This window comes from Suricata suricatta, chromosome 7 (assembly GCF_006229205.1).
Source record: "Suricata suricatta isolate VVHF042 chromosome 7, meerkat_22Aug2017_6uvM2_HiC, whole genome shotgun sequence".
Lineage (NCBI taxonomy): Eukaryota > Metazoa > Chordata > Mammalia > Carnivora > Herpestidae > Suricata > Suricata suricatta.
In genome coordinates, this window is record NC_043706.1 from 34610042 (window position 1) to 34633210 (window position 23169).

General features: G+C 45.2%; 1 protein-coding gene, 1 long non-coding RNA gene, 1 other non-coding gene and 1 pseudogene across 3 annotated transcripts in view; 1 reads left to right on the forward strand and 3 right to left on the reverse strand.

The window, feature by feature from the left end:
• Nucleotides 1-2802: 2802 nt before the first annotated feature.
• LOC115297044 lies at nt 2803-5868 on the reverse strand. Its single transcript, XR_003911231.1, has 3 exons — nt 5591-5868; nt 3694-3802; nt 2803-3166 (listed from the first exon to the last, which is right to left on the reverse strand). It is a non-coding gene; the product is annotated as an uncharacterized LOC115297044 (long non-coding RNA).
• A 3394-nt stretch (nt 5869-9262) lies between these two features.
• Nucleotides 9263-9335, forward strand: TRNAK-CUU. Its single transcript has one exon. It is a non-coding gene; the product is annotated as a tRNA-Lys (tRNA).
• Nucleotides 9336-16673: 7338 nt separating this feature from the next.
• On the reverse strand, nt 16674-17554 carry LOC115297042 (annotated as a pseudogene).
• A 3041-nt stretch (nt 17555-20595) lies between these two features.
• LOC115297043 (transmembrane protein 217-like) overlaps nt 20596-23169 on the reverse strand; it is a 29549-nt gene continuing 26975 nt past the window's right edge. Inside the window, 2 exon segments of the mRNA XM_029945522.1 lie at nt 20596-21191; nt 21194-21761. Coding sequence (XP_029801382.1) covers nt 21100-21191; nt 21194-21662 — 561 coding nt within the window. The 5' untranslated portion in view covers nt 21663-21761 and the 3' untranslated portion in view covers nt 20596-21099.

The window sequence follows — 23169 nt, forward strand, 5'->3', positions numbered from 1 at the left end:
ATATATACATACACACATGTATGTGAATCAGGGATTGGTCTGAGATAAGGTGATAGAAATGTTAGTGTGCTTTTAATAAGATAGATGTTAACTTCTCTTTCACCTGACTTGACTTCTCTTTCATAATCTGGGGGTGTGTTTTTTCAGGGCACTTACACACTCAACACACAGCTTCCAACTCTGAGACCAAGGTGACTACTCCAGTTCCTACCATCGTGTCTGTACGGCAGCCAGCGAGAAAAGGGGAAGACACAAACAAGTCTCTTCTTTTTCAGGAGCGTGGCCCAGAGGTGGCACTCACTGTCGTGCTCACACTGCATTGGCCAGAACTTACTAACATGGACACACCTGACTGCAAAAGAGGCTGAAAAATGTACATTTTTTAAAATGTTCATTTATTTATTTTTGAGAGAGAGAGAGAGAGAGAGAGAGGGAGCGGGGAGGTGCAGAGACAGAGGGGCAGAGGATCCAAAGTGGACTCTGCACCGACAGCACAGAGCCCCACGTGGGGCTTCAACTCACGCACTGGGAGATCATGACCTGAGCCAAAGTCAAATCTCAACCGACTGAGCCTCCCAGGTACCCCGAGGCTGGAAAATGTGTTTTTTAGCTGGGCAGCCATGTGCCAATACTTGGGGATCTGATATTAAAATGACAAAGAGAAGAATGGGTTTATGGAAAACTTGCTGTATCTGTGTCAATGTATATAAATGAGATAACGTTTTCACAAAGTGGTACTAATTCTTTTTAAACAATTTTTTAGGATGCCCCCTTTATTTTTCTATATAATCTCTATCCCCAACATGGGGCTCAACTCACAATCCCAAGACCAAGCATTGCATGCTCTACTGACTGAGTCAGCCAGGCACCCCTAAAATGCTACTTACTCTTAATACAAAAAGTATTGTGTCTATTTATGCTTGCCTATTCCACTCAATTTTCTTTTCATTTTTGGAAGTCCTGGTGTTGACCTACCTGATTGATTTCACATACTCAAATGGGTTACAACCCTCATTTCGAACAACACTTCCCCAGAGCACAGCGCGAACTCCTTGGTACAGCGCAGTGGTCTCTTCGAGACACAGCTGCCACTCCCTTCTGGCCGTGGCCATGAGCACTGTGGCAGCCTCGCAGAGCTCCCACACCCTCAACGCGTCATCATGTCCCCCACCTCCTTGTCATTGCACTTGCTATTCCCTCCATCTGGGATGCCTTCTGCCCTTCCCTCAATCTTCGCCTATGCCAACCCCGCCCAGACTATCAGCCTGGCAAACCATCTTCATTGTTCAAAGTCCAATTCGTATGTCTCCTCCTCTAAGAAGCATTTTTAACCTGTGAGTCCCCTGCAGGGTTGGTACCTCCCTTGGTGTTATGTCTGCTACCCCCTGCTTAGAAGCCCCTTCTTATCCCACACCATTGTGCGTTCACCCATTAATGTTCTCAGCTGTCAGCTTCCCCTCCTGGCTGCGAGCCCCTCAAGGTCTCACTCACTTTTCTAGAACCAGCACCATCTCAAGGAAAAGGCCAGGTCCAAAGCACGTTCGCCAAACTGACCAGAAGATGGAAGATCTCTTTCGGAGGAAGGGAAGCCTGACCTGATGCCCTTGGGCTAAACTACTTGTGTCTTTGCTTTGCTCTTGTAATGCCTTCATGGAGCCTCACACGCTGCCTGGACATGATCAGCTGCAGAGACCCTGGAGCCAGGCTGCCTGGGTTCTAATCCCAGCAGTGTACTCTATGTGTTAATCTCGAAGAGTGACTTAACCTTCTTGGGCCTTGGTTTTCTCATCTGTTAGATGGGGAAAACAATAGGATGTATTTCATAGCCTTGCTGTGACAGTTAAACGGGTTCATTCATTTGGAGCAGTGCCTAGGAGACACTCAGCAGCCTTGGTTATTTGTCTGTCTGTACATTTCTCTCCACTAGACTTTCAGCCCCTGGAGGGAAGCTCTCTATCTCTCTTGGTGCTTTTTGCACAGGCTTGCTTACAGAAGCACCCTTTAAGTGTTGACTTTAATTGGCAAGTCACCTGGAAGTTCAGATCAGTATTGTTTCCGTATCTGGTTAGCCTGTGGGAATTGTGATGAAGTGCAGGTCGGTGGCCATCTTGTCGAGTGTAACCTACTCAGGGAAAGATGGCTAGTGGAAACCAACCCTGCCACATCTACTCACGTCTTTTAGCAACGCAACAAGCATGACAGACAAAGGGAAACTTGTGGACCTGTTCATTAACAATTCTTTGCCCAGGTTTGAACTACCCTGAGGTAGTGAAGGGAAATGTTTTGTCACAAGCAGGGAGTTGGCTCTGTGCTGGGAAACAGTGGGCAGAGGTAGACGGGTGCTTGTCCCTGTAACAGAGGGATCTCCCGAGGGGCCTCCCCAACCCCCAGATCACTCAGGATCAGCTGCAGGAAACTGGAGACCCCCACGGGTATTTGAGGCAGGAAGGGATTGAATATAAGGAATTGGTTCCTTCACAATCTTTGGAAGGGCACAAGAGGTTTCGTGCTGGGCCTCTGGCAGGACTCCTGGAATAGCACTGCTGAGGTGCCCCACTGGGCGATGGGTTGCTGCTGCCCCCTTGAGAAAGTGGGAGACGGGGGGGGGGGGGCCACCCTTGGAACTGTTGATTTGCAGTAAATACCACAACTGCGACCCAGGGATCAGGAAGTCACAGCAGAAAACCAGGCTAGTGACCGAATCCTGGAAGGTGGCTGCAGAGAGACAGGATTTCCACAGGTTATTCCATAACCTTGTTCTCCAGTGGCAAACCCAAAGGCGGCAGGATCACAGCCTCTGCCTCAGTTCTTGTATTCATTTATTTATTAAATTTGAGTACCGTTGATGCACCATGTTTAGTTTCAAGTACAACATAGTGATTCGACAAGTTTATACAGTATGCTGTGCTCATCACGGCGTAGGTCCATCTTCCACCAGAGATCACTATTACAGTATCGTTGATTCTATTCTTTGGCCTTTTTATTCCCATGACTTATGCCTTCCATAACCGGAAGCCCGTGTTGCCCCCTCCCCTTCACCCATTTTGCCCAGCCCCACAGCGTCCATCACACTTCTACCTTCTCAAGTTCACACTCGTGTCCAGTCTCTAGGACGGGAGCTGCAAAGGAGTCTGGACGTTGGGTTTCCGCTCTGGGACACAGGGAGCTGCATCGGAGCAGTTGAAAGGAACATAGGACCAGCTGAGCCACCATCTCCTCCAGGCCTTCACTCACTGTGCTCCAGTCGCTGGCTTTCTGTCTGGTCTTTGACCGCACTAAACTTGCTTCCCCTACTTTGAACTTTACATCTGCTATTCCCTCTGCTTGGAATGCCCTTCCCACTGATCTTCCAAGGCCTGTTAGGCATCACTTCTCCAGAGAGACATTCCTTATTCAAAGGCCTCCTAGATGCCCCTCTGTGCTGAGTCTTGGGCCTATTCTTGAAACCGTCAATCCCAAGCAGCTGCAATACTAGGACTGGCTAAGTCTATCTGAGATCAAGGTCTATCATATCACCTTATTTCTTTTCCTTAGCACCCATCACTAGTTGAAATTATTATTTTCTTTAAAGATTTTATTTTTAAATAATCTCTACACACAATGTTAGGCTCAAACTCACAACTCTGAGATCCAGAATCCCACGTTCTTCTGACTGAACCGGCAGGTACCCCTGAAATTATTGTATGTACTTACACGTTCACTTGCTTCTCACTTGTCTTCCCTCCTTAGAATACAAGTTTCATGAAGGCAGAAACTTTATCTGTTTTCTTCTCTCCTGAAGCTCCAACATCTCAAACAGGGCCTGATGTGCAGTACAGCATGTGCTTAGTAAACATTTATTGAATGAATCACTGAAGAATAGAGATAACATAGCTGACTTTGAACTTACCTCCATTACCCAATTTGTCATATAATATTGTAATAACTTCCTCACATGTCCCTCTTCTTCTTAAAAAAATTTTTTTTAATGTGTATTTATTTTTGAGAGAGAAAGAGACAGAGTGCAAGCAGGGGAGGGACAGAGAGAGACAGAGACACAGAATCCTTAGCAGGCTTCAGTCTCTGAGCTGTTAGCACAGAGCCAGACACAGGGCTCAAACCCATGAACTGTGAGATCAGGACCTGAGCTTAACCACTGAGCCACCCAGGTGCCCCAACATCTCCCTCTTCTTGATTCACAGCTGGGATTGCATCTTATTTTTTATTTTTGCCTCACTTCTCACATAATGCCCAGCATATAGCTGGAAAACCATGTATTTTGCTAATGAATGAATGAATGAATAAATGAAAGGAAAGAGAGTGTGTAGGAAGTGTAGGTATGTTCCAGGATGTCCAAAGGTGGGGACAGAAGGTGGTTACTTATTTATTTTTACAGTAGGGCCATACCCAATGTGGGGCTTGAGCTTGGGAACCTGAGATTAGGAGGTGCCTGCTCTGGGGTGCCTGGTGGCTCAGTTGGTTAAACCTCATACTTTGGCTCAGGTCATGATCTCATGATTTGTGAGTTTGAGCCCCACATCAGGCTTTCTGCTCTCAGCACAGAGCCCGCTTCAGATCCTCTGTCCCCCTCTCTGTCTGCCCCTTTCCTGCTCACACACTCTCTCTCAAAAGTACATAAACATTAAAAAAAAAGAAGAGTTCCATGGTCTACCAATGGAGCCAGCCAAGTGCCCCCAAACATCTTTTAAATAAGATGCTCTCTCTTGTTGCCCCTTTTGGGATATATTTCTGAAGAGGAATGACAATGTTGGTAAGAGTTAGAAGCAAATTTTAGGAAAGTGTAAAGCCTGAGCATTTTTTTAACCTTTTTATATCTTTAACATGTAAGTTATTTTATTAAATTATTTTTTTAATATTTATTTTTGAGAGAGAGACAGAGACAGAGCGTGATGGGGGAGGAGCAGAGAGAGAGAGAGAGAGAGAGAGAGAGAGAGAGAGAGAGCCAAAGCAGGCTCCAGGCTCTGAGCTGTCAGCACAGCCTGATGCGGGGCTCAAACCCACAGACCACGAGATCATGACCTGAGCCGAAGTTGGACGCTTAACTGACTGAGCCACTCAGAAGCCCCAGTTTGTAAGTTATTTTTGACCATCATCAAATAATTGACTCAGCCGCTCACATATTCACAAACATGAAAACATGTTACAAATATAGTACATACATAAAACACACACACATACAAATACAACAATACACAAACACATCCAAACATTCACATACACAAACACACACAGTCACATGCACAAACACACACACAGAAAGCCCTTGCTTGTAAAGCAAAATTAGTATGGTCAGAAGAAAAAAAATAAAAAAGCATAGTCAGAAGGTGTTTGTAAAAACTATTTCCTAGGGAAGAAAATCATAATTCGCTTATGGGGGAAAAAACTAAGCATTTTTTTTTAAGTTTCACTTATTTAAGTAATCTTTATACACCGCATGGGACTTGAACTCACAACCCCGAGATCAGGACTCGCATGGTTTTCCGACTGAGCCAGTCGGGCGCCCAAATTTAAGAATTTAAACAAGTTATTTTACTAACACCTGGTGAGGGCATGGAAAGGAGGCTGAGGAGAGTTTCGCCGAGCAGCTTACCCCGTGAAAGCTGTCTCGAGAATCGGAGCTGGCTCTCAGAGGCCGTCAGTAACCTCTTGTCCGGTGGGCAAATGGATTGGGAAAAATAGCAAAGCAGCAGACCATACGTAGGACTGGTCTTCTGGAGAGACCAAAGAAAGGGAAAAAGAGAGCTTTGAAGGCTGAGGACAGTAGCGATCAATGTGCGCAGTTCTGGGGGGAAAGAGGCAGGTGAAATGGAGATCTAGACCGTGGGGGAAAAAGAAGTGAAACACACAGGAACATTGACACGCCTTGAAACAGATGGGGAGACGTGGGTGTAGAGTGAAGTCTGCAGGGCGTGGCCGCGAGGGGGCACTTGGAGTTACACGTGGCCCCAGTGAGGTGGTAACGGTGCTCAGAAATATTCAGTGGTTGTGTGCTTAAGAGCAAACACCTGGGAGCAGCCAGCAGAGGCCGTGGGAAAAGGGGAGACCCTTTTCTCTCTGGGGAAGTTCATGTCTGCTTGCTTCCTCTTGACATTATCGCTCCCGCACAGAGTAGCTTCCTTCGCCCTGGGGTAGCTCTACCATCCCAGGGAATCTGTTGCACCTTCTCAGCCTGCTACCTTACCTCTTCCTCCCCTCCCTTCTCGGGCCTCTCTTCCAGCTGCAGCTTAAATGTCTCCGCCTCCAGGAAGACTTCCCTGACTCTCCAGTCTCCAAGGGTTAGGACTTCTCCAATGGCCCTCAGTGCTTGCCTCAGGACAGAGCTTATGGGTACTAATGGCCTTGAGTGACTCAGCCCTTCCGAGGCTGGCAGCCTCTTGAAATGTGGGCTGTACCTTACTTTCTAGGGTATTTCCCAGTTCCTAGTTCAGAGCCTGCACACAGTAGACACTCAGCAAACCTAGTAAAGTGAGGGAAGACGGAAGGCCAGGGATCTTCATGGGGCAGGGGAGGTAAGGGGGTAGTGGTGACAACTCTCAGAATATACCCTTCCCAGGGACACCTGCACTGTTCAAAAGGCTAGTTCTAAGCTTGGTGAGGTGAATGGGAAGATACGGTATTTCTAGGATCAGCAGCTGGTGCAAAGGGAAAGAGTTAGGGAAGGAGGAGAGGGACGAGGAAGCCAAAATCATGTCCCTCGTGAGTATTTCCCACCTGAGACTCCAGAAGAGAGTGAGAGAAGAAAGGAGAAGGAAGAGGAGTAGGAATTTGTCCCTCACTAGCCTGCTGACCATAACCACCAGGTGGAGAGCAGGCAACAATTGCTCATTCTATGCTGCTGCGGGTCTGTGCCCACTCATTCACAGTTCTTTGTTTTTAGATGAGAGAGAGAGAACATGTGCGCACAAGTGAGGGGGAGGGGGAGAGAGAGAGAGAGAGAATCTGAGCTGAAATCAAGAATTGAATGCTTAACCGATGGAGTCACCCAGGTGCACCCATTCCACAAATATTTCTGGAGCACATGCTATGTGCCAGGTGTTGTTCTAGGTGCTGGGAAAACAGCAGTGAAGAAAATAGGGTGCTCATATTTTGGGGGGCAGTGGAGGTAAGTATGTATAGTAAGTCAGGTGATAATACATGTCATGAAAAACATAAAGCAGTGTAAGTGGGTCACAGAGGGAGGGCCTGGGGAGGGGCTGGGTTCATAGGTTGGTAGGGAAAGCCTCTCTGGTGACTTGTGAGCAGACACCTGAAAGAAACAAGAGATGAAACCTTGGATACCTGGAGTGAGAACATTCCAGACGGAAGGAACCACAGGTGCAAAGGCCCTGAGGCTAGAGTGAGCTGGGTGCGTAGGAGGAACTGCAAGGATGTCAATGTGGCTGGAGCAGAGGGAGGGGGAAAGCGGTTAGAAAGGAGATCAGAAAGATGAGAGGAAGCATTTCCAATGTTTGAAAGTCAGGGAGTCGAAGGCCAGTGAGGCAGGTGGCAAATGGAGAGCGATGGCCCTGGTGTCCCACAGGCTGAGGAGAAAAAGCTGTTTGAGGTCAAGGAGTGATCAGTTGGTCAACAGCCATGGAAACGTCCAGCAAGAGAAGGCTGAGCTCAGGACTGGGCAGTGTGGAGACCACCTTTATAAGAGTAACCTCGGTGGAGTAGAGGGGGTTCTAGGGAGACTGGGAAGCTGGGACAGGTGTGGGGGCGGGAGGGGGGCGGGGAGCGGACACACGACTCCTGAGGAGTCCTGGTGCGGAGGGGTGCACAGCCTTGTGTCCGAGCATCATAAGCTTTCCTGCATCAGGTAACTCTCAGCCGATCTGATGCTTGGAACTTGGCTTCCCTCTCTACCTCTTCTGCACACGGTCCCCAGTCTCCCAACCTCCCTACCACTGCCCCAGCTGGGATTGGGGATTAGAGCCTGATGTCGGCCCATGCTTTATTTTTTGTTTTCTGGTACCAGTCAAGACGTTCCTGGTGAGACTATGGCAGGACTCACGCTATTAGTAGTTGAGGCTCCCTAAATCCCTCATCAGTCACCCTCAGAGGATCTGGCTGGGAAGACAGACAGCGTGGAGCAAAAGCTTATTGCTGACTGCCATCTGGTGGACATGTTAGGAACTGGTCTGGATCCAAATCTCTGACTGGTAGGGTGGTGGGAAGAAGCTAATGAGGTTTTCCAATAACATCAGGCTAAGTGTTTGGTAAAAGTGGGCTACTGTCATTATGCCCCTGGTTTGGAGGAGTGTGGTTAAAATAAATGTTTCCCTAGGCGCCTGGGTGGCTCAGTCATTAAGCATCTGACTTCAGCTCACGTCATTATCTCATAGTTTGTTGAGCTGAGTCCCAATCGGTGAGCGCCAAGTCCCACTTTGGGCAAACATGAGCCCCTCTTCTGGTAGCCCCCTTCTCTTTTTCTTTTTCTCTTTCTCTCCCTTGCTCTCTTTCTCTCTCTGCACTCCTCCCCTCACTTGTGCTCTCTCCGTCTCTCTCTCTCTCTCAAAAAAAAAAAAAGTGTCCCTTGATTTCACTTACAATATTTTTCTTAATGTTCATTTATTTTGAGAGAAAGAGATTGCAAGCTAGGGAGTGGCAGAGAGAGGGAGAGACAGAATCCCAAGTAGGCTCAGCCTTGTCGGTGCAGAGCCCAACTTGGGGCTTTATCTCAGAACTGTGAGATGGTGACCTAGCTTAAATCAAAAGTCAGACACTTGGGGCGCCTGGGAGGCTCAGTCGGTTGAGCATCCGACTTCGGCTCAGGTCATGATCTCACGGTTCGTAGGTAGCTTGCTTCATATTCTATGTCTCCCTCTCTCTCTGACTCTCCCCTGCTCACACTGTCTCTCTGTCTCAAAAATAAATAAAAACATTAAAAAAAAAAGTCGGATACTTAACCAACTGAGCTACCAAGGTGCCTCTCACTCCCAACATTTTTTTAATGAAAAGGAAACATTCTAAAAGGAGGTCCCTCTTTTTTATCTCGGTAAAGATAAGAGTGCTTCAGGGAACCAAGTAGGACATTGTGTATACAGTAGGATGGTCTAGATTCAAATCCTGCTTTTGCTACTGTGTGACCTTGATCACATCCCTTAAGCATCCTGAGTCTCAGTTTCATCAAACCATAAAATGGGAGCATTAGCATTAATGGTACACCAGGCAGTGAATGTAAAGGGCTCTGTAGAAAAGACGCGCTCCCTCAGTTAGTGGTAGTGACATACCAGCTCTTAATACCGGGGGTGTATTGTTGTAAAATAGTGGTTCTCAGTGCACCTGGCTGGCTCAGTTGGGAGAGTGTGGGACTCTTGATCTCAGGGTTGTGGGTTCGAGCCCCACGTTAGGTGTGGAGATTACTTAAAAAAAATAAACTTGAAAAAAATAGTGGTTCTCAGGTGGGGGCAGTTTTGCTCCCCAGGGAACATTTGTCAATGTCTAGAGATATTTTTGGTTGTCACAAGGGTAGGGGAGATGCTTCTGGCATCTAATGGATAGAGGTCATAGATGCTAAACATCCACCAATGCATAGAACAGCCCCCTATGGAACTGAATTATTCTGTCCAAAATGTCAACAGTGCTTAAAATGAAAAAATCCTGGAGCTTTTTAAAGTGAGGATTCTTCTTGCCATGACCAACCTGAGGAACTGCTTTCTGAAAAGTAAGAGAAAGTCCGAGTGATACATGAAGCTGGAAAGCGTTTCTTTCTACAATTATATGCGAGAGCGAAATGACAGTCCGGAATCCTGTGCTGTCTAGTATGGTAGTGAGAAACCAGTCATATGTGGCTATTAAAGTTAAAATTACTTAAAATGGAAAAAAAAATTTTAATTGATCCCTGGGTTGAACAGCCACGTTCCAAGTGTTTAGTAACTATTTGTGACTAGTGGACCGCACGGATACAGAACATTTCTGCTGGCACAGAAAGTTCCACAGGATAAGCACAGCTCAAAAACAAAAACAACAACAAAAACAACAAAAAACCCTCAGCAGAACCAGGCAGTGGTGGGATAATTCGCAAGAGAAAGATTAGAAACTTAAGGACACGCGGGGAGGAGAGGCCACGAGAAGTAACAACACACACCAAGGAGACCATTAAGTAAGAACAAAGGCGGAATATAATTCAAGGCTCAAACAAGTCACGAGTACACACACACACAATAATTGATCCATGCAATCGTCCCTCCCCAAGAATACTCCTAGGTACATAAAACTCGAGAACCTTGAAAAGGCAAGAGGAAGCAACAGAAAGCAAGAGGAAAGAGGGAGCTATTGCTGGGAGCACTGTGCCTCTCTCTCTCCTTCTTGGCACAGTTCAGTTGTGGTACAGGCTTGGCGGCCCGACAGGTGGCCACGAATCAACTGTGCTAATGGAGGAGTGCCTGTGGCGGTTTGCTTTGACTGAAATCTTGGCGTCCTTGTCCTTGTAAAGGACGAAGGTATGCTTGGCGATGAAAGGCAGAGAGGAGAAGTGCAGGAGCATCCGCGAGAGTTGGAAGATCAAGTACAGGTAACTCAGCTCCTTGAACTGGTATTTGATGATCCCATTGACGAGTATGACCAGGGAAAAGCTGATGAGCTCATAGGTGATGATCCACAGGGCATAGCACAGCGGCCCCAAGTAGCTCTTCGTGCGGATGCAATAGAGGAGCCACACGCTGAATAAGATGGTGACAGTGGATAAGCTGATGCTGATGCCTCCCTTGTGGGCCATGACCCACGATGCCATCTCAGCGTTTGCGTCCTCGTAGATGTGGACTTTGTCCTCGTAGCCAAAGTACGTGATGTGGTTCAACTCCAAGATGAGGAACTGGATGGTGTTAAGGATAGAGAAGATGCCCACCACGAGGGAGAGAGTCTTGTTCATCTTACCCGTGTTTTACCACAGCACTTGCTGCAGGGGTGGGGGGGAAGGAGATACAGAGTAAGATGGGGAGCGAGTCCTAGACAAATTCCGTGAGCCACTGGATGTAAATGGGAGAGAGCTAAGAGCAAAATCAGTATATGGACAGGCAATGGGCCAGAGGTCAAGGGACATGGGAGTCTGGCCCCTGCTCTGACATGACTAGCTACAGGTGAGCGTGTCACTGGGAGGGCGTGGTTGGCCCGGGGTACTCCTTGGGTAGCTCCCAGCTCTGCTGTTTCAGACGCAGCCATGCGTTAAGGTGGCAAGAAGCACGCTCCTGTCCGTGCCAGGCTTATGGGAACAGGAAGCTCCTGTATCTGGAATGATGGTGGCGTCAGCTCAGGGCTCTTCTCTGGGATATTTTATTCTGTGAAGTCAGGAAACTAGTGTGGCTCCTCAAGGGCCTGGAATGACCCCTGAATTTTTTTTCAGTTGCAATTGTTCTATTATAGTAATATAGTAATATAATACAGTTCAGTGGCATTAAGTACATTCACACTGTTGTGCGATCATCAGCGTCATCCAGCTCCAGGCTTCCCCCCAGGAGGAGGTCCTGCACTTAGCAAATAAATGCTCACTCCCCACCCCCTACCCCCAGCCCCTGCTAACCACCGTTCTCCTTTCTGTCCCCATGAGTTATGACTACCCCCGGGGTCTCATATAAATGCAGTCATACAGTATTTGTCCTGTTGGGCCAGCTGATTTCATTCAGCATAATGGTTTTCTTTCCTTTTTTTAAATGTTTGTTTATTTTTGAGACAGAGAGAGACAGAGTGCGAACAAGGGAGGGGCAGAGAGAGAGGGAGACACAGAATCAGAAACAGGCTCCAGGCTGTCAGCACAGAGCCTGATGCGGGGCATGAACCGATGAACCGTGAGATCGTGACCTGAGCCAAAGTCAGACACTTACCGACTGAGTCACCCAGGTGCCCCAGGATAATGGTTTTCAAGTTCATTCCAAGTATTCTTGTATCTTATTCCCCACAATCCTCTCAATTCTGTGTGTCTTCGGAGTTTAGTCCCTGGTACACACACCGCTTGCTGCACCCCAGGCGCCAGCGCCTCCCAGGTCAGGTGGGAGAAGCTTTGTGCTGGCTGGTGGTCAGCTGTGCTGACCCTTGGCTGTCCCCACCAACACAACCTCACGCTGCCCCTGCCTGCAGAGCCCCTTCCAGGGCTGCTGCTTCCCATGGGGTGCTCTCCTGGACCATTCAGAAAGAGGGCCTCACATGACACAGGTGCATACCTTTGGTGTAAGATTGTTTTGCAGATTTCAAGGCATTGTCCTTATAGATCCCCTTGGTTTTTTGTCCCTGCCTCCCCAGCCTTGGTTTTAGCTTTTAACACCGTCCCACAGTCACAGTAAAAACTGCCTAATGTCTCTTTCTGCCTCCTGTCCTATTCCTCTGGCCCATTCGAGTCACTCAGCGTTCACTCAGCAAACATCTACTGAGCATTAACTAGATGCTGGATACTGAGTTTGGCACTAAACATGCACAGGTAAACATTCTAGTGAGGAAGATAGACAAAAACAAACAAAAAAGCAAATAAGATGTTTTTAATCTTTTTTTTAAGGAAAACTTACAGTGCGTTGTGAGGAGGTGGTCCAATGTCCTCAAGGTGTAGCAAGATCTAATCCAGAATCACTATATTGTACACCGGAAACGAATATAACACTCTATGTTAATTAACTGGAATTAAAATAAAAACTTCAAAAAAATCTAATCCAGAATGAAAATCTTCTTCTCTTTTAAAATGTTTTTTTAAAGTTATTTTTGAGAGAGCACAAGTGAGGGAGGGGCAGAGAGAGGAGACAGAGGGTCTGAAGCGGGCTGTGCTGACAGCAGCGAGCCTGATGAGGGACTAAAACTCACCGAATCGTGAGATTGTGACTTGAGCCAAAGTGGAAGCTCAACTGACTGAGCCACCCAGGTGCCCCAGAGGCTTTCTGAGGAAGGCGATCGTTGAACCTCTTAGAGGACATGAGCAATAACTGGGTGGGAAAGGGAAGGACTTCACCTCTGGCAAAGTGGACAACATCCAGGTAGGCCTGAGGACAGGCAAGAGCCATTTGGAAAACAGCGATTTTGGTGTGGCTTGAGTATAGAGGTGGGCTACAGGGAACGGCAGGGGGCAGAAGAAGAAAGGACTTACCTGCCGTGTCCAAGTTTCTCTGGAAGGCAATGGGGAGACTTGGAAGGGTCTTAAGGATGTGTGTGTGTGTGTGTGTGTGTGTGTGTGTGTGTGTGTGTGTGATGATCTGATTTGCATTTTAGAAAACCATTTCTTGGGGCACCTGGGTGGCTCAGTCAGTTGAGCATCTGACTTCTTTGGCTCAGCTCATGATCTTACGGTTTGTGGGTTCAAACCCCACATCATGCTCACTGCTATCAGCCTGTCAGTGCAGAACCTGCTTCAGGTCCTCTGTCCCTTTCTCTCTGCCCCTCCCCCACTTTCACTCTACCCCCCAAAATATTTTAAAAAATAGACAAACCTTTCTTGCTGGTATGAGGTTCATGGGTCAGAAAGGAGGCAAGAGTAGAGGCAGGCAGAGCAGTTGAGAGGCTTAAAGGCAGGGGTGAAGCAAGGCAGCATAGAGTGTCGGCGGGGTTGCATTCAGGGTCTGGGGCTGTGGGAGGAGTCTGGGATTAGCACATGGGTCAGGGGTGGCCCATTCGCTGAGGTGGAAAGCACACTTAGAATGGGGTGGGAAAAACGAAGAGGAGGATTGCCTGAGGACCAGTGGGTTGAGCTCCCCTGGCGCATCCAAATAGGTCTGTCTATTAGGAAGTCACCTCCATCAACCTGGAACTCAGAAAAAGTCTGAGTGTTTCTGAAATACAGCTTTGCTGGATACAGCATTCTTTGGTGAGCAGTGTTTGGGAGGGGGAAGTATTTTGACTATATTATCCCACCACTATTTGACCTACATTGTTTCTGCTAAGAAATCAGCTGTTAGTCTTATTGAGTTTCCCTTATAAGTGTTGAGTTATTTTTCTCTTGCTGTTTTCAAGATTTTTTTTCTTGGGTTGCCTGGGTGGCCCAGTCAGTTGAGCATCTGATTTGGCCTCAAGACATGACCTCATGGTTTGTGAATTCAAGCGGCACATGGGGCTCTCTGCTGTCAGCACAGAGCCTGCTTTGGATCCTCTGTTCTCCTCTCTCTCTGCCCCTCCCCTGCTCATTCTCTCCCTCTCTCTCTCTCTCTCTCTGTCTCTCTCTCTCTCAAAAATAAACATAAAAATTTTTTCTTCTTGTCTTTGACTTGAGCATTTACTATGCAGTGTCTATGGATCTCTTTGAATTTGTACTAACTGGAGTTTTTTGAGTTCCTTGGATGTGTACATTAGTGTTTTTCAATAAATGTAGGAAGTTTCCAGACATTATTCCTTCAAATATTTTTTCTGTTCTTTTTCCTCTCTTCTCTCCTTCTAATACCCCCATTATGCATATGTTGCTTCTTGTTAGCATGTTTCTCATGTTTCTCTGAGGCTCTGTTTATTTTTCTTCACCTTTTTTCTCTCTGTTCTTCAGACTGCAGAATCTCTAGCATCTATCTTCAAGCTTATTAATTTTTTTCTTCTGCCAGTTAAAATCTGCTGAACCTCTCTAGTGATTTTTTTCAGTTCAGTCATTGGACATTTCAACTCTAGAATTTCCATTCAGTTCTTTTTTATAATTCTTATCTCTTTTATTCATATTTACTGATAGTCTGTTCGATGTGACATTGCCATCATATTTTCCTTTACTCCTTTAATCATGGTTTTCTTTAGTACTTTATATATATATGTTTAATGTTTATTTTTCAGAGAGAGAGAGAGAGAGAGAGCATAAGTAAGCAGGGGAAGGGCAGAGAGAGAGGGAGACACAGAATCTGAAGCAGGCTCCAGGCTCTGGGCTGACAGCCCACTGAACCCAGTCCCAGTGCAGGACTTGAACTCACAAACCATGAGATCATGACCTGAGATGAAGTTGGACGCTTAACTGACTGAGCCACCCAGGTTCTCCTCTTTAAACATATTTATAATGGCTCTTTTGAAGACTTTTTCTGTTAAATCTGATATCTTGTGACTCTAACAGGGAGCTTCTGTTCTATTTTCTGATATATAGGTCATACTTTCCTGTTTCTTTACATGTCTTATATTCTTTTGTTGTTGGAAACTGGACATTTAATTAATTCATTAAAGTTTTTAGGATACAAAATTCTTTTTTTTTTTAATATAATCTACTGTCAAGTTGGCTAACATACAGTGTATACAGTGTGCTCTTGGTTTTGGGTGTAGATTCCCATGATTCATCACTTACATACAACATCCAGTGTTCATCCCAACAAGTGCCCTCCTCAATGCCCATCATCCATTCTCCTCTCTCCGCCACCCCCCATCCACTCTCAGTTTGTTCTCCGTATTTAAGAGTCTCTTATGGTTTGCTTCCCTCTCTGCTTGAAATTACTTTCCCCTTCCTTTCTCCCATGGTCTTCTGTTAGTTTCTCAAGTTACACACATGAGTGAAAACATACGATAATCTGTCTTTCTCTGACTGACTTATTTGACTTAGCATAATACCCTCGAGTTCCATCCACGTTGTTGCAAATGGCAGGATTTCATTCCTTCTCATTGCCAAATAATAGTCCATTGTATATATAAGCCACATTTTTTAAAATTTTAATATTTATTTTGAGAGAGAAAGACAGACAATGAGTGTGGGAAGGGCAGAGAGAAAGGGAGACACAGAATCTGAAGCAGGCTCCAGGCTCCGAGCTGTCAGCACAGAGCCTGATGCAGGGCTCGAACTCATGAACTGAGGTTATGACCAAAGCTGAAGTCTGATGCTGAACTAAGCCACCCAGGCACCCCTAAATTTTTTAAGGATATATACAGCCAGGAATCACTTTATTCTTGCTGTGGAAACATTATCATGAATTATTCAAGAGTTAATTGCAGCAGGACAAATTGAGCTTCTGTATGGTTTAGATACAACCTATCTCTGGAAAGCTAAATAAGCTTACGGACTGCTGAAACCTTTATATTAACTGAGTTTCATTTTTACATTATGGTTATGGCTCACATAATCACTGAACAATTTTTCAAAAATCATTTAAAATGAATGACAAACAAAGGTCTGTGATATCTATGAAATAAGTAAGACATCGGTTAGACTCAGAACGCCTACCTCCTTCAAGAAAAAGGTTAATGGCTTAATCATTACTGTCTACTCTTATCAGAGGAGTGGAGAAAATGAATGCACTTGGAATTTTTATTTCAGTTTGCTAGCAGATACTGTACTACTTATTCACTAGGCCTAAACCTTAAACTCCTATCTCACATCCTAACAGTGCAGAGTGGACGGCTTTCCATCTTTACACTGGACCACCCAGCTTCCTGGAGGCCAGCCTTGAAGACCAGCTGCCCTTACAACTGCTTAGCCTTGACTGGCAGGCCTCCAAACCAATCCCGTTCCACCTGCACGTTCGCCTTGTTTTCCAACAATGATGACACAAGACCTGGACAAAAAGATCATGAAAAAAAGACTAATACCCTAAAAGTTGTAATAATTTTCCTTTGGCAGAAAACCAGGGAGTTTGTTTCTTTCATTGGAAAAGAACTGGCACAGACTCAGTTCCTCTATACAGCCCTGTTTACAGCATTTTCAATTTTAAAGAAAAATGGAAATATGACTACATGGAAAACTAATAACAGCTAGAGAAAAGATGATGAGGAATATACATGTTTCAGTCTCTTTTCTTCCAGAGCTCTTTTACAACTCTTTCTTGGAAGGGAATTCATGAGCTGTAATACTTGAGGAGATTCTCATCTGTAGGTTTCAAGGTCTTATCTGCCATATTGACTACCCATCCAGCAGCAAGACCAAAGAAAATCTGCCATGGATCCTTTTGAGTATTAAGCATTTTGAAGAGTTCATCTTTAGTGATATCAGGTAAAATATAGCCATACTTCTTGGCAAGTTCAAGTCTTGCTTCAGGAAATGTGGCAGGGTGCACCAGGTAACCACGATTCTTGGCATCCGTGTAATATGGTACCAGGGTGGAAGCATTCGTTTGGGAATGGGCTGTCCACGCAGAAAGAAGGTAATGGGTTTGCACAGAATTTCCAGGCTTCTCAGATCATAGAAGGTGGTAGTGACGACACCCCTGTTCCTCTCGAAGGCGGCAGTGGCTAGTTCGGAAGCCAACTGTACTTTGATATTAACTTTCACCTGAAAGGTGTCAGTGCCCTCCTCTACCAGCTGGACACCATAATCCCTCTTAAGTGGCTGGATGGTCACACCTCTCCCATTGACAAGCTGGGTTAAGTCAATAGGTTGAGTAGGATCCACTCGACCTGAATCAATAAGATATTGCAATCTATTGAAACTTAAAGGCTGATACTGGTGTCTGAAGCTATGACCTTCATTAAACCCATACTTCGAGATCCGAATGTAAAATGGAGTCTGGCCTCCCTCAAAACCCAGTCTGGGCCGGGTTCCTCTCTGCCGCTCTCCTTAATGGCCTCTGCCACATTTTCTACCTCTTCTCTGACCTCTTCGCCGTCTTTCCGGTCTCCTGGAGCCTGGTTCTGGCTTCAGGTTCACCAAGCTCACATGGGGAAGGGCTCAGAGCAGCTCCAGAGCCCCCGTCCCGCCGCCCCACAGTGGACTGGCCATGACCTGCACCACCATGGCCTTCCAATGGTGCCAGGGTTGCCTCGGAGCCCCCTAAACCACATCTTCTTTATCCATTCATCAGTTGATGGACATTTGGGCTCTTTCCATACTTTGGCTATTGTTGAGAGTGCTGCCATAAACATTGGGGTACATGTGCTCCTATGCATCAGCACTCCTGTATCCTTTGGATAAATTCCTAGTAGTGCTATTACTGGGTTTTAGAATAGTTCTATTTTTAATTTTTTGAGGAACCTTCGCACTGTTTTCCAGAGTGGCTGCACCAGTTTACATTCCCACCAACAGTGCGAGAGGGTTCCTGTTTCTCCACAACCTCGCCAATACCTGTTGTTTCTTGAGTTGTTAATTTTAGCCACTCTGACTGGTGTGAGATGGTATCTCAGTGTGGTTTTGATTTGTATTTCCCTGATGATGAGTGATGTTGAACATCTTTTCATATGTCTGTTGGTCACCTAAATGTCTTCTTTGGAAAAGTGTCTGTTCATGTCTTCTGCCCATTTCTTCACTGGAAATGAAGGAAAGGATCATGTGTATTTAACTGATGAAAACCAAGTCTAAAAGAAAATGTCATCAAGGGGTGCCTGGGTGGCTCAGTTGGTTAAGTGTCCAACTTTGGCTCAGATCATGATCTCATGGTTCATGGGTTCAAGCCCCGCATTAGGCTCTGTGCTGACAGCTGGCTCAGGGCCTGGAGCCTGTCTTCAGATTCTGTGTCTCCCTCTCTCTCTGCCCTTCCCCTGCTCACATTCTGCCTCTCTCTCTCTCTCTCTCTCTCTCTCTCTCTCTCTCTCTCTCTTTCTCTCAAAAATACATAAACATTAAAATTCAATTCAATTCAAAAATTGAAAATCTCTGCTCTTCAAAAGACACTAAGTGAATGAAAAAACAAGGCACAAACTGGAGAAAAATGTATTAATCATATATCTGATAAAGGACTTGTATCCAGAAAATATAAAGAACTTCCAAAATTCAATAATAAAAACAAACAACCTCATTTTTTTTTTAAAAAGTAGGCTCTATGTCCAACATGAGGCTCGAACTCATGACCTTGAGATCCAGAGTTGCATGATCAGGGTGCCTGGGTGGCTCAGTTAGTTAAGCGTCTAACTCCTGATTTCAGCTCAGGTCATGATTTCACAGTTTGTGAGTTCAAACCCCACACAGGGCTCCACTCTGACTGTGTGAAGCCTGTCTGGGATTCTCTGTCTCTTTCTCTTTCTTTCTGTCTCTCCTATGCTCATGCTTTCTCTTTCAAAAATAAATAAATTAAAAAAAAAAAAAAAAGACTTGCATGCTCTAGCAACTGAGCCAGCTAGGTGCCCCAACAACCTCATTTTTTAAAATAGACAAAAGATTTGAGGCATCTGGGTGGCTCAGTCAGTTGGGCATCTGACTTCAGCTCAGGTCATGATCTCACAGTTCATTGGTTTGAGCCCCACATTGGGCTCTGTGCTGAAAGCTCAGAGCCTGGAACCTGTTTCTGATTCTGCATGTCTCTCTGTCTCTGCCCCTCCCCTGCTCATGCTTTATCTTTCTCTCAAAAATAAATAAACATTACAAAAATTAAAAGAATGGATAAAAGATCTGAGTAGACACCTTACCCAAAAAGATATAAGAATGCCAAATAAGCACATAAAAAGATGTTCAACATCATTTGTCATGAGAGAAATGCAAGCTAAAGCCACGATGAGGTATCACTGTATACCTATTAGAATCGCAAACACAAAAGATTTATTGTTTGTACCAAGTGCTTGCATGGATGTGGAGGAACTAGAATTCTCATACTCCGCTAGTGGGAATATAAAATTCAGCCACTCTGGGAAAAATGTTTGCTAGTGTCTTAAGAAGTTAAAATAGTATTTATCCAAGACAAATGGAATCTTAAGTCTATACAAAGTCTGTACACAAGTGTTTATAGTGTTCCTATTCGTAATTGCCCCAAACGGCAAATCACTAGACATCCTTTAAAGGGCGAATGGATAAACTGTGGTGTATTCACGCCATGGCATACTACTCAGCAACACAGAATGAACGTTCAACACACATAACATGGATGGATCTTAAAGAATGAACTCTCGATACACATAACAACATGGATGAATTAGACTGAGTGGAGGAAGCAAGACAATAAAACAGTGCACGCTATATGATTCTATATATGTAAAATTCTAGAAAATGCAAACTAATAGATAATGACAGCAAATCAGTGCCTTGTGATGGTGGGGGTTGCTGCAGGAAGGGGAGGGAGCAGGAGTTAAGAGGAATCTTTTGGGGGTAAAATGTTTAGGAATTCAGTGGTGATGGTTTCACTGGGATATACTTATGTCAAAATGTATCAAATTATGTACTTTAAACATGTGCAGCTTATTATATGTCAATTATACCTCAAGAAAGCTATTAAACAAACACTTGGGGCGCCTGGGTGGCTCAGTCGGTTAAGCCTCCAATTTCGGCTCAGGTCAGATCTCACATTCGTGGGTTCGAGCCCCGCGTCAGGCTCTGTGCTGACAGCTAGCTCAGTGCCTGGAGCCTGCTTCCATGTCTGTGTCTCCTTCTCTCTCTCTGCCCCTCCCCCTCTCATGCTCTGTCTCTCTCTGTATCAAAAATAAAAATAAAATATTAAAAAATTTTTAAATAAAATAAAATAAATAAACAAACACTTAACATAATGCCTAACATTTGAAGTAGAAGTTTGCTCAACTTGTCTTCCACCCTGGTTTACACTGCTAATGACATTTTCTGAACCTGAATGCAAGTGATGTGTGTGGATCTATGATAACATGTAGTCTTGTTTTGTTTTAATTGGCTTAAGTCAGAAGCAGTGATTTTGTTTCTCCCACTAAACTGCAAAATTCTCAAGCTCAGGCCTTGTATCTTGTACTTTTTTGGGGCATCTTTCTACTAAGTCCAGTATAGTGACAGAAACAGAAAAGTTTAACGAATATCTTTTGGTTAACTGAGTGCATTTTGCACTCTGACCAATCTCGGGGAAGGGGGTACCCAAGACAGAAAATGGAGAATGGTTTTCTCTACTTTTATTCTTTTATTTATCTGGAATATAGGACAGAAGACAGAGGGGGAAAGACCATGGCACAAAGCTACCCCAAGACACCGCCAGTCTCCCTTATGCTGCAGCTACTTGAGGTATAAATACAGACATGCCCGTGTCCCAGGGTTGAATTAGAGAGGTGTGGGTTGAAGGCTGATGAAGGCATATACCAAAGTGAAAGGATTGCCAGACTGCAACTCGGCTTCATTTCATTCCCTTGCCCTCTTAATTTGACCTCTAAGGTGGCACTGACCAGGAGACGAAGGAGGAACCCAAGAAGCACTCAGTAAATAACACTGGCCTTTTGCTAAACGCCCTTCATGAGCAGGTGGTTCCCACTGGGATTATAATGACATTTATCTCCGTATTCTCCCAAGAAGATGGCAGAAGGGTCTCTATTCTGAACAGATCAGCAAAAGCGAGAGAGTTGGAACTAGAATTACCATCAGTGGAGAGACGGGCATTATCCACTCTGGTGTCAGGTAAGGTTGATGATGATCTTGGATTTCTGTCGTAGGAACTCTCCATTGCTTGTTGAAATATGCCTGTTGTAGGAAATTATATTGCCGGGCTTTGACTTTTATAGATTATGTGGGCATAGGAGATGACATAGAATATCCAGAAACAGTGCATGAAAATACGAGACATCAAGCCAAACCAACGCACGACTCTGACCTCTTCAATGACAGAGGCGTTGTTGGTAAAGATTTGTACTGTAATGTTTACAGCTTCGTAGAAAGAGATCCAGATCATGTAGGTCACCAAGCCCCTGTATATCTGGGCATATACTGAGTACAGGAGGAAGCAGCTGATGATGAGGGTAATGAAAGACAGGAAGAAGACAATATTGAAAGCCCAGCAGATGATGAAGTGGCTTATCAGGACACTCGCACTATTGTTCTGGAGGCTATTATCAGTGCAATTATTCCTTAAGTACCTGTGTTCGAAGATGAGGCACATGTTGGTGGCCATGATGGTAAAGACCCCCGAGAGCACGGTGCCCATCTTGGCAGTCATGCCAAGCCAGTGCTGCTGCCTCATGCTGAGACTCCCTGTGAAGACGAACAAGGTACAGGAGAATTCTGGTTCCTGCCAATGTGGTAAATGATCAGAGTTTCTGCCTCCTGCCCCAAATGCATCCTGGAAAAACAATAGAGAAAAATACGGAAGCCAGGAAAGAACCAGCTTTGGGAGGACAGAAGGCTTTAAAATTGCTTGGGAATGACTTATCTGATAAAAGGCCAGTACCCCAAATCTGTAAAGAAATCATCAAACTCAGCACCCAAAAAATGAATAATCCTGTTAAGAAATAGGCAAAAGATAGTAGACATTTTTCCAAAGAAGACATCCGGATGCCTGACAATGAAAAGATGCTCAACATCACTCATCACCAGGGAAATACAAACCAAAATCGTGCTGGGAGACCACCTCACACCTGTCAGACTGGCTGAAATTAACAACACAGGAAACAACAGGTGTTGGCCAGGAAGTGGAGAAAGGGGGCCCTCTTGCACTGTTGGTGGGAATGCAAACCGGTGCAGCTGCTGTGGAGAACAGTATGGAGGTTCCTCAAAAACTTAAAAATAGAATTACCCTATGATCCAGCAATTGCACTACTAGGTATTTACCCAAAGCTTATAAAAATACAGATTCAAAAGGGTACATGCACCCTGATGTTTATACCAGCACTATCAACAATAGCCAAACTATGGAAGGAGCCCAAATGTTCATCGACCAATGAATGGAAAGAAGATGTGGTATTTATACCATAGAATATTACCCAGCCATCAAAAAAGAATGAAATCTTGCCATTTGTGGTGATGTGGATGGAGCTAGAGTGTATTATGCTAAACAAAATAAGTCAGTCAGAAAAAGACAAATAAGACATATGATTTCGCTCATATGTAGAATTTCAGAAACAAAACAGATGAACATATGGAAGGGGGTAAAGTGAGGGGAACAAACCATAAGAGGCACTTTTTTAAAAAAATGTTTTATTTATTTTTGATACAGAGAGAGACAGAGCAGGAGAGGGGGGGTACAGAGAGAGAGGGAGACACGGAATCAGAAGCAGGCTCCAGGCTCCAAGCTTATCAGCACAGAGCCCGATGTGGGGCTCAAACCCACGAATGTGAGATCGTGACCTGAGCCAAAGTCAGAGGCCCAACCGCCTAAGGCACCTAGGTGCCCTTGAGGGCACTCTTTTTTTTAAGTTTATATTTATTGTGAGAGAGAAAGAGTGGGCACACAGCAGTGGAGGGGCAGAGAGAGAGAATCCCAAGCAGGTTTCACGCTGTCAGCACAGAGCCAGATGGGCTTGAACCCATGGACCATGAGATCATGACCTGAACAGAAATCAAGAGCTGAGTGTTCAACCGACTGAGCCACAAGTCACCCTCCATAAGAGACCCTTAACCAGAAAGAGCAAACTGAGGCTTGATGGAGGGAGGTGGGTGAGGGATGGATTGAATGAGTGATGGGCACTAAGAAGGGCACTTGTGATGAGCACTCGGTGTTGTATGTAAGTGATGAATCACTGAATTCTACC